Source organism: Bufo gargarizans, chromosome 1 (assembly GCF_014858855.1).
Source record: "Bufo gargarizans isolate SCDJY-AF-19 chromosome 1, ASM1485885v1, whole genome shotgun sequence".
NCBI classification, from domain to species: domain Eukaryota; kingdom Metazoa; phylum Chordata; class Amphibia; order Anura; family Bufonidae; genus Bufo; species Bufo gargarizans.
In genome coordinates this window covers 577,697,946-577,709,712 of record NC_058080.1, presented here as the reverse complement: position 1 = coordinate 577,709,712, position 11,767 = coordinate 577,697,946, and the positions used below count along the sequence as shown (strand labels likewise).

The following is an 11,767-nucleotide window of genomic DNA, read 5'->3' as shown; positions in this document are numbered from 1 at the left end:
GCTTACGGAAAGAGACAATTCAGCAGGTGCTCCGCTTTTTCTGCAACTCCTATTTTAGTGAATGGGGGCTATGCAAACAGCATAGCAGAACAAGCCATGCTGATGCCCATCATTTTCACTGAGTAATGGTCATTGTACCGTCTTTGACATGCTTGTGGAGGGCTGTGAATGGAAGAGGTGCCTAGCAAATGAATAAGCAAGTCTGGTCCAGCCGTGGACCTAAAAGCTACTCCGTCACCAGGATCCTCCCTATTAAACCAGGCATATGCCTTGGAGGGTTTATCCAGCTGAGTAAAACGATACTTGTTGTTTTTTCTTACGTGCAGGCGTTTTGTAGAAATTTACGCTTTTCATTTTTATGCAAATGAGGCACTGGAGCACCAGTAGGCAGGCTTATGTGGTTTGAGCACCGCACCCTTGGTACACAATTGTTAAAAACAATTCCCCTCTCCTTAGGCCTCTTTCACACGGGCGAGATTTCCGCGCGGGTGCAATGCGTGAGGTGAACGCATTGCACCCGCACTGAATCTGGACACATTCATTTCTATAGGGCTGTGCACATGAGCGGTGATTTTCACGCATCACTTGTGCGTTGTGTGAAAATCGCAGCATGCTCTATTTTGTGCGTTTTTCACGCAATGCAGGCCCCATAGAATTGAATGGGGCTGCATGAAAATCGCAAGCAAGTGCGGATGCGGTGCGATTCTCACGCATGGTTGCTAGGAGATGATCGGGATGGGGACCCGATTATTATTTTCCCTTATAACATGGTTATAAGGGAAAATAATAGCATTCTTAATACAGAATGCTTAGTAAAATAGGTCTGGAGGGGTTAAAAAAAAAATAATTTAACTCACCTTAATCCACTTGTTCGCGCAGCCCGGCTTCTCTTCTTTCTTCTTCTTTGCTGTGCAGGAGGAAAAGGACCTGTGGTGACGTCACTCTGCTCATCATATGGTCCGTCACATGATCCATCCCCATGGTGATGGACCATGTGAAGAGCGCAGTGATGTCATCAAAGGTCTTTTACCCAGGTCCTGAAGAAAGAAGACAGAAGAGAAGCCGGGCTTTCCTATGAGATCATGGGGACCATTGCTGTATCGGAGCCTCTGGACCGAGAGCAATGACTTTTCAACTGTAGTATATGGTAAGGTCTTAAAAAATGTAGCAGTATGTAGCCAAAGCCTTACTTTCTAATAAGCAGACCTTTTTTGTTTTAATCTTTTATGAAGTTTTTATTGGAGAAATGGAAACATCCAGTGTACTGGGGTTGGTGGGGTAGAATATGTAAGTATATAAATACATGTTATCCAGGTAACGGATTGTAGTAAGGTACAAGCAAAATAAATCCTATTGTTTTTGCAGTATTTTCAGCCATCACAGTTGTTCTCATTCACAGAAAGGCAAGTGATTTGCTCACGCATCTCTTCTATGGCCGTTGTAGCTGCTGTATGGACTCTAAACGGCAATGAAAACATTAGAATTAGTGACTTGTTAATATTGAAGTCTGTGTTGCTATAAATGCCTCTGTATGACGTCCACCAAAAAAAGCAATGCAGCTATGGAAGAGCATATCCGTAATACAGCATGCCGCACCAAGATAGCCCCTCTCTATAGATACTATTCTGTTTCACATTATAATCCAGAGGTTAATAAAACTGTACCTTCTACAATGTCCCTTTATTTCATTCTTGCTTTTTCCTGAAACTGGAAGATTCTGATGAACGTTCTTTGAACCTATATACAAAATATAATATCACATTTGTCACACTGTGAAAAACGAAACCAATGAGTGCGCTCATCTTATAGAGACACAGAGGTCGTCTGCATAGTCATAATGAATTCCTTACATTTCCAACCCTCACTTTAAAGAGGACCTGTCACCGCTCCTGACATGTCGTTTTAATAGCCCTATGTAATGACAATTCTGGAACATCTATTCTTATGGCTCTATGTTGTGCCATTCCTTTATTATTTACACTAGAAGTTATGAATGAATTGCTATTAGCCTTCAGTAAGGGTGCAGGGGGGGGGGGGGTGTGTGTACAGTACACAGACTCACTCTATCCAATCAGTGCTGCCATTTTCAGTCTGTGCAGGTGGACCCCCCAACCGGTTACCTCCCCTCTGTACCCTTAGTGAAGGCTAATAGCAGTTCATTCAAAACCTCTAGTGCAAATAATAAAGGAATGGGACAACATAGAGCCATAAGAATAGAGGCTCCAGAATTGTTATTACATGGGGAATGCATGGAGCAATTAAACCAGGCAGGTCAGGAGCGGTGACAGGTCCTCTTTAATGTTATTTATCCCATAATGTGGTTTCTCCCCATCTCTAGAAATGGCAGCATCCATGCCAGTGAAACCAACCTATTCTTGAATACTTTTAGATTCTTCTATATGTTCCATCTGCAATTTGATGCTAGTTGACGCTGTCCTTTAACCCCTTTAGGACCTTGCAATTTTCATTTTTTGTTTTCTTACTCCCAGCATTTCCAAAGTCATACATTTTTAATTTTTCCGTTCATATTGCAGTAGGAAGGCTTGTTTTTTGCGTGACAAGTTGTACTTTTTAATGGCACCGTTTAGTATTGCATACAATGTAGTGGGAAGTTGGACAAAAATACAAAATGGGGTGAAATTGAAAAGAAAAAAAAAAAACTATTCCGCCACAGTTTTATGGGTTGGGTTATGTTTTAAAAGTGTGTATGACTTTTTGATAATTTTTTTGAGAGGTAAAGTGATGAAAAAATGGCGAATCGCCCCTTTTTTACATTTTTTTTTTTACTGTTATGCCGTTTGCCATATTTTGATATTTTAATTGTACGAGGGTTTTTGGAGGCTGCGATGCTCATGATGTTTAATTTTTTTATAATCTAGGTAAAGGAGGTGATTTGCATTTTAATATTTTTAAGAAACTTTTTTTTTGAGTCACCCTAGGTGACTATAAAATGCAATCATTAGATTGCCACATTTCTATCCATTACAGAATACAAGATTCAGTATATTCCATTGCAGTGCTGCCACCTGCAGGCTAGCATTGGGATAAACTAGTAAACGGCCTGGAGACCTTGTACAGGTTCAGGTCTCTTACTACCACAGAACACCTTCCCCGATCTCAGCCAGGGGAAGTCGTCCCAGGCCAGGAAGTGCACGGCTACTGGTTTAAAAGCTCTCAGATGCTGCTGTCACATTTTGACCACGGCATTGGAAGGTTTAACTGTCTGCGATCAGTATTATCAGCGATCACAGACATTAGCCCCGAGCATCTAACAAACCTAGAACCAGCCCTGTACCTTGCATGGATCAAGAGATCTCCACATTCACTCCTCCAATTGCTTTGCTAGATTTAGTTCAGGCTTCCAGCTCAGACGGCACGTCCTTTCTACTGCAGCCCTCTCTCTATCACAGCTCAGATGGCATATCCTTTCTACTGCAGCCCTCTCTATCACAGCTCAGGCTGCATGTCCTTTCTACTGCAGCCCTTTCTCTATCACAGCTCAGACAGCACGTCCTTTCTACTGCAGCCCTCTCTATCACAGCTCAGGCCGCACGTCCTTTCTACTGCAGCCCTCTCTCTATCACAGCTCAGGCCGCACGTCCTTTCTACTGCAGCCCTCTCTCTATCACAGCTCAGGCCGCACGTCCTTTCTACTGCAGCCCTCTCTCTATCACAGCTCAGACGGCATGTCCTTTCTACTGCAGCCCTCTATCACAGCTCAGATGGCATATCCTTTCTACTGCAGCCCTCTCTCTATCACAGCTCAGGCCGCACGTCCTTTCTACTGCAGCCCTCTCTCTATCACAGCTCAGACGGCATGTCCTTTCTACTGCAGCCCTCTATCACAGCTCAGACGGCATGTCCTTTCTACTGCAGCCCTCTCTCTATCACAGCTCAGACGGCATGTCCTTTCTACTGCAGCCCTCTCTCTATCACAGCTCAGACGGCACGTGCTTTCTACTGCAGCCCTTTCTCTATCACAGCTCAGACGGCACGTCCTTTCTACTGCAGCCCTCTCTCTATCACAGCTCAGACGGCACGTGCTTTCTACTGCAGCCCTCTCTCTATCACAGCTCAGACGGCACGTGCTTTCTACTGCAGCCCTTTCTCTATCACAGCTCAGACGGCACGTGCTTTCTACTGCAGCCCTTTCTCTATCACAGCTCAGACGGCACGTGCTTTCTACTGCAGCCCTCTCTCTATCACAGCTCAGACGGCACGTCCTTTCTACTGCAGCCCTCTCTCTATCACAGCTCAGACGGCACGTGCTTTCTACTGCAGCCCTTTCTCTATCACAGCTCAGACGGCACGTCCTTTCTACTGCAGCCCTCTGTCTATCACAGCTCAGGCCGCACGTCCTTTCTACTGCAGCCCTCTCTCTATCACAGCTCAGACGGCACGTGCTTTCTACTGCAGCCCTCTCTCTATCACAGCTCAGGCCCGCATGTCCTTTCTACTGCAGCCCTCTCTCTATCACAGCTCAGGCCGCATGTCCTTTCTACTGCAGCCCTCTCTCTCACAGCTTAGACGGCACGTGCTTTCTACTGCAGCCCTTTCTCTATCACAGCTCAGACGGCACGTCCTTTCTACTGCAGCCCTCTCTCTATCACAGCTCAGATGGCATGTCCTTTCTACTGCAGCCCTCTCTCTATCACAGCTCAGACGGCACGTGCTTTCTACTGCAGCCCTCTCTCTATCACAGCTCAGGCCGCATGTCCTTTCTACTGCAGCCCTCTCTCTATCACAGCTCAGGCCGCATGTCCTTTCTACTGCAGCCCTCTCTCTATCACAGCTCAGGCCGCACATCCTTTCTACTGCAGCCCTCTCTCTATCACAGCTCAGACGGCATGTCCTTTCTACTGCAGCCCTCTCTCTATCACAGCTCAGATGGCATGTCCTTTCTACTGCAGCCCTCTCTCTATCACAGCTCAGGCCGCACATCCTTTCTACTGCAGCCCTCTCTCTATCAAAGCTCAGGCCACACATCCTTTCTACTGCAGCCCTCTCTCTATCACAGCTCAGGCCGCATGTCCTTTCTACTGCAGCCCTCTCTCTATCACAGCTCAGACGGCATGTCCTTTCTACTGCAGCCCTCTATCACAGCTCAGACGGCATGTCCTTTCTACTGCAGCCCTCTCTCTATCACAGCTCAGACGGCACGTGCTTTCTACTGCAGCCCTTTCTCTATCACAGCTCAGACGGCACGTCCTTTCTACTGCAGCCCTCTCTCTATCACAGCTCAGGCCGCACATCCTTTCTACTGCAGCCCTTTCTCTATCACAGCTCAGACGGCACGTCCTTTCTACTGCAGCCCTCTCTCTATCACAGCTCAGATGGCATGTCCTTTCTACTGCAGCCCTCTCTCTATCACAGCTCAGACGGCACGTGCTTTCTACTGCAGCCCTCTCTCTATCACAGCTCAGGCCGCATGTCCTTTCTACTGCAGCCCTCTCTCTATCACAGCTCAGGCCGCATGTCCTTTCTACTGCAGCCCTCTCTCTATCACAGCTCAGGCCGCACATCCTTTCTACTGCAGCCCTCTCTCTATCACAGCTCAGACGGCATGTCCTTTCTACTGCAGCCCTCTCTCTATCACAGCTCAGATGGCATGTCCTTTCTACTGCAGCCCTCTCTCTATCACAGCTCAGGCCGCACATCCTTTCTACTGCAGCCCTCTCTCTATCAAAGCTCAGGCCACACATCCTTTCTACTGCAGCCCTCTCTCTATCACAGCTCAGGCCGCATGTCCTTTCTACTGCAGCCCTCTCTCTATCACAGCTCAGACGGCATGTCCTTTCTACTGCAGCCCTCTATCACAGCTCAGACGGCATGTCCTTTCTACTGCAGCCCTCTCTCTATCACAGCTCAGACGGCACGTGCTTTCTACTGCAGCCCTTTCTCTATCACAGCTCAGACGGCACGTCCTTTCTACTGCAGCCCTCTCTCTATCACAGCTCAGGCCGCACATCCTTTCTACTGCAGCCCTCTCTCTATCAAAGCTCAGGCCACACATCCTTTCTACTGCAGCCCTCTCTCTATCACAGCTCAGACGGCATGTCATTTCTACTGCAGCCCTCTATCACAGCTCAGATGGCATGTCCTTTCTACTGCAGCCCTCTCTCTATCACAGCTCAGATGGCATGTCCTTTCTACTGCAGCCCTCTCTCTATCACAGCTCAGACGGCATGTCCTTTCTACTGCAGCCCTCTATCACAGCTCAGATGGCATATCCTTTCTACTGCAGCCCTCTCTCTATCACAGCTCAGGCCGCATGTCCTTTCTACTGCAGCCCTCTCTCTATCAAAGCTCAGGCCACACATCCTTTCTACTGCAGCCCTCTCTCTATCACAGCTCAGACGGCATGTCCTTTCTACTGCAGCCCTCTCTCTATCACAGCTCAGACGGCATGTCCTTTCTACTGCAGCCCTCTCTCTATCACAGCTCAGATGGCATGTCCTTTCTACTGCAGCCCTCTCTCTATCACAGCTCAGATGGCATGTCCTTTCTACTGCAGCCCTCTCTCTATCACAGCTCAGACGGCATGTCCTTTCTATTGCAGCCCTCTATCACAGCTCAGATGGCATATCCTTTCTACTGCAGCCCTCTCTCTATCACAGCTCAGGCCGCATGTCCTTTCTACTGCAGCCCTCTCTCTATCACAGCTCAGACGGCACGTGCTTTCTACTGCAGCCCTTTCTCTATCACAGCTCAGACAGCACGTCCTTTCTACTGCAGCCCTCTCTCTATCACAGCTCAGGCCGCATGTCCTTTCTACTGCAGCCCTCTCTCTATCACAGCTCAGACAGCATGTCCTTTCTACTGCAGCCCTCTCTCTATCACAGCTCAGACGGCACGTGCTTTCTACTGCAGCCCTTTCTCTATCACAGCTCAGACGGCACGTCCTTTCTACTGCAGCCCTCTCTCTATCACAGCTCAGGCCGCATGTCCTTTCTACTGCAGCCCTCTCTCTATCACAGCTCAGACGGCACGTGCTTTCTACTGCAGCCCTTTCTCTATCACAGCTCAGACAGCACGTCCTTTCTACTGCAGCCCTCTCTCTATCACAGCTCAGGCCGCATGTCCTTTCTACTGCAGCCCTCTCTCTATCACAGCTCAGACAGCATGTCCTTTCTACTGCAGCCCTCTCTCTATCACAGCTCAGACGGCACGTGCTTTCTACTGCAGCCCTTTCTCTATCACAGCTCAGACGGCACGTCCTTTCTACTGCAGCCCTCTCTCTATCACAGCTCAGGCCGCATGTCCTTTCTACTGCAGCCCTCTCTCTATCACAGCTCAGACGGCACGTGCTTTCTACTGCAGCCCTCTCTCTATCACAGCTCAGGCCGCATGTCCTTTCTACTGCAGCCCTCTCTCTATCACAGCTCAGGCCGCATGTCCTTTCTACTGCAGCCCTCTCTCTATCACAGCTCAGATGGCATGTCCTTTCTACTGCAGCCCTCTCTCTATCACAGCTCAGATGGCATGTCCTTTCTACTGCTGCCCTCTCTCTATCACAGCTCAGACGGAATGTCCTTTCTACTGCAGCCCTCTCTCTATCACAGCTCAGGCCGCACATCCTTTCAACTGCAGCCCTCTCTCTATCAAAGCTCAGGCCACACATCCTTTCTACTGCAGCCCTCTCTCTATCACAGCTATATTGGGGATCACCATTTGTTTAAGTCTGGTGTGTTCCGGCTATGGCGCACGGCGGTGTTTTCACCTTGTTGCAGGAATGGTCAGACCCTGAGAAGAGGCTAGGGGTATCTAGAGAATACAAGAACTGCCTGTTATTTGATCCGGCAGAGTCAAGACTATTTGACGAGATCCCCAACACAGACGTACAGGAAGCCAAGGTTATTAAAAAAAAACTCTTTACCCTTTGAAGATGCATCCCAATTGAGGAAATACATGAAGAGGAAAGCAGACAGTGTCGGGATTCGAACCCGTGACCAGCCACATCCCAGGCAGTAGCCCTGCTTACTAGGCTACCATCCTCTCTGGACATTCCTCCCTGAAACCTATTATGTAACCTCAGTCTTGCCAAGCCTTGCTCATCACCCTTGATTCCCCACACCTGGTACTTCCCTATATAAGTCCAGCCCCTTGCACTCTAGCTTGCTGATTATTGAGCTCCTGAGCCTTGATCAAGCTTCTCCTCATCTGTTGCTCTTGCTACTGCTGGAAGTCCACTGCTGACCAGGAATTGCCTACCGACTACTCTTCTGCCTTATCCCTACCAACTGAACTGCTACCACCGTTGCCATCCGGATTGTCTGACCACGCTTACTGCCGCCTGCCCTGACCCACCGCCTGCCTACCGACTACTCTTCTGCCTTATCCCTACCAACTGAACTGCTACCACCGTTGCCATCCGGATTGTCTGACCACGCTTACTACCTGCCTGCGGTCCTTGCCACTGGGCTCCACTCCTACCTCCAGCCAGCGGTCCTCTGACACAGGTGAGCCTGTAGGACTGTTACAGAATAATCAGCCACACTATGGAGTCCGCAATGGCCACTCTGCGTAAGCAGGTCTCTGAACTTCAAGAATTTGGTACTACATATCAGGAGAAATTTGCCCAGCTCCAAGTCGTAGTCCAAAGCCAACAGAGCGAGATTATTGAACTACAGAGGCAACTCCTGGACGTCCGCGGCACGGCTGCAGACACCCGCATGCCACTCCCATCAAGATTCGGCGGTGATAGACGTCAGTATCGGGGGTTTCTAAACCAATGCCGCATCTATTTTCAGATGTACCCGGCCCCCTTCACCACCGAGAAGAAGAAGGTGCTATTCATGGTCAATCTCCTGACGGATGAAGCATTAGCATGGGCATCACCATACGTGGAGACTAACAGTCAGCTCCTGAACAACCTAAACAACTTCATCACCGCAATGAGCCAAGTCTTTGACGACCCCAACCGCTGTGCGACAGCCGAGGCGCGACTACATAGTCTGCGGCAAGGGAGACGCTCCGTCGCCGAATACACCGCTGAGTTTCGCCGTTGGGTCACGGACACCACCTGGAACCCAGCGGCACAGAGGAGCCAATTCCGGCGAGGCCTGTCCGAATTAATAAAGGACGAACTCGCCAGAGTTGAGGCCCCGGACGATCTGGATGACTTCATTCAGTTATGCATCCGGATAGATCAAAGACTCTCCGAGAGGAAGAAAGAAAGACTCTGGTCTTTGGACCACAGACCCACTTATTCCTTCTCTTCCACCGCCCAGTGCGACCCCCGGTCAGCAACTGAACCTATGCAGGTCGACGCTCTACGTAGGTCTCTATCCACAGCTGAGAAGGAGAGACGGCTGGCCGAAAACCTCTGCCTCTACTGTGGGGAGCCGGGTCATTTTGCCATCAAATGTCCTCATAAGATCCGAAAGACTATTGCCGTCACGGAACTAAAAGAGCAACCACGGACTCCAACCCCACCAGCAGCCCCTGAAAATAACAACACGGCGGCTCATGGATCCCACTTCATCGTCCCCATCCTCATCGAGATTGAGGGGCGACAACTCCCCTGTTCAGCGATGTTAGACTCCGGGGCGGGAGGCAACTTCATGGACCTAACCTTCGCCCGCGAAAAGAATATTCCACTGACAATCAAGGCAGCCCCCGTTGACCTGGAAACTGTCGACGGATCCCCACTCTCCTCGGGGCCGGCCACTCACGAGACCACCGAACTACAACTCCTCATAGAACCAGATCACCGTGAAAAGATCCACTTCTCTCTGATCGCCTCCCCGAAGTTCCCAGTGATCTTGGGCATCCCATGGTTGGCCACCCACAACCCCTCGGTGGACTGGGAAACCCGCTGCATACGATTCCCGTCCGAGTTCTGCACGCTAAATTGCTCCCATAAACCCGTCCCTCCACCCGAAGACACCACCATCTCAAAACTATCTGTCAAGGATCTGCTACCCCCTCAATACAGCGAGTTCCAGGATGTCTGTGACAAGAAAAACGCAGACAAGCTGCCACCACACCGACCCTACGACTGCCCTATAGAACTGTTGCCCGGGGCCGAAATACCCTTTGGCAGTATCTACTCCCTCTCAGAGCCTGAACTCAAGGCTCTGAAAGAGTACCTGGACGAGGACCTGAGGAAGGGGTTCATCCGGCCCTCCACCTCTCCCGCGGGAGCCCCCTTTTTCTTCGTAGAGAAAAAAGACTCCTCCCTGCGTCCCTGCATAGACTACAGAAAGCTTAATGACATAACCGTAAAAAACCGGTACCCGCTCCCACTGATTTCCGAACTCCTTGAGAGACTCCGGGAAGCGAAGATCTTCACCAAACTCGACCTTAGAGGGGCCTACAACCTCGTCCGAATCCGCCCTGGGGACGAATGGAAGACCGCCTTCCGGACACGTTATGGTCATTTCGAGTACCTGGTCATGCCTTTCGGACTCTGCAATGCTCCCGCCACCTTCCAGCACTTCATTAACGACGTCCTCAGGGACATGCTGGATCTGTTTGTAGTCGTTTACCTGGACGACATCTTGATCTTCTCTGAAGACCTCGAGCAGCACCGCGAACACGTCCGCAGGGTACTGCAGAGGCTCAGACAGAACTCTCTCTATATCAAGCTAGAGAAATGCGAGTTTGAGCGAACCACCACTCAGTTCCTCGGATACATCATCTCCCCAGAGGGCCTAAGTATGGACCCGGGGAAGGTCCAAGCTGTGATGAACTGGCCCGTTCCGAAAAACGAGAAGGAGATACAAAGATTCATTGGCTTCGCCAACTTCTATCGGAAGTTTATCCGGAACTTCTCCAAGGTCATAGCACCAATCACCCAACTCACCAAGAAGGCAGTCCCCTTCTCCTGGACACCCGAGGCCCAGGAGGCCTTCACCAAGTTGAAACTCCTCTTCACTTCTGCCCCAATCCTAGTCCACCCGAACCCCGAGCTCCCATTTACAGTCGAAGTGGATGCATCAGACTCTGCGGTGGGGGCAGTTTTGTCACAACGGACAGGGGAGAGGATGCTATTACACCCGTGCGCATATTTCTCCCGCCAGATGTCCCCCTCTGAGAAGAACTATGACATCGGGAACAAAGAACTACTGGCGATCAAGGATGCCTTCTCCGAGTGGAGACACCTGCTGGAGGGAGCCACCAACCCCATAATCGTACTAACTGACCACAAGAACCTCGAGTTCATCCGCAGCGCTAAGAGACTCTCAGCCAGACAGGCCAGATGGAGCCTATTCTTTTCCCGCTTCAACTATCTCATCACCTATCGCCCTGGATCAAAAAACGGCAAGGCTGACGCCCTCTCCAGAATGTTTTCCGAGCCCTCACAGAGTAACAAGGGCCAAAATAACATCTTGCCCGAGAAAAGGGTCGTAGGGGCCACCTACTCTAAAGAACTCCTGGGCACAATCAAAGAAGGATATGAAAATGACCCCTTCCTCTCCCATCCCACAGGCAATGTCAGCCTTACGTTTAAGAACGGTCATTGGTTTCATCAGGACCTACAACTATATGTACCAGAAATCGCACGGCTCGAAGTGCTCAAACTCAACCATGACTCCAAGGTGGCCGGCCATTTTGGCACAAGAAAGACCCAGGAGCTTCTCTCCCGCTCCTTCTGGTGGCCAACATACAAGGAGGACATCAAGAGGTACATCTCCTCGTGCACGGTCTGTGCCCGCAATAAGACTCCTCGTTCCTCTCCCGTGGGTCTGTTACAACCCCTCCCGATTCCCTCCCGCCCCTGGGGCTCGATCTCCATGGACTTTGTGGTAGACCTTCCTCCTTC

At 50.1% G+C, this 11,767-nt stretch overlaps 1 protein-coding gene across 2 annotated transcripts in view; it reads right to left on the bottom strand.

The window, feature by feature from the left end:
- Nucleotides 1–1,207: 1,207 nt before the first annotated feature.
- The window catches only part of FAM216A (family with sequence similarity 216 member A), a 33,964-nt gene continuing 23,404 nt past the window's right edge, over nt 1,208–11,767 (bottom strand). For both annotated transcript variants that reach the window (XM_044275767.1, XM_044275768.1), the window contains exons 5-6: nt 1,665–1,737; nt 1,208–1,458 (exon numbers count right to left, since the gene is read on the bottom strand). In XM_044275767.1, the coding sequence (XP_044131702.1) occupies nt 1,371–1,458; nt 1,665–1,737 (161 nt within the window). In that variant the 3' untranslated portion in view covers nt 1,208–1,370. The remainder of the gene's footprint in view (nt 1,459–1,664; nt 1,738–11,767) is intronic.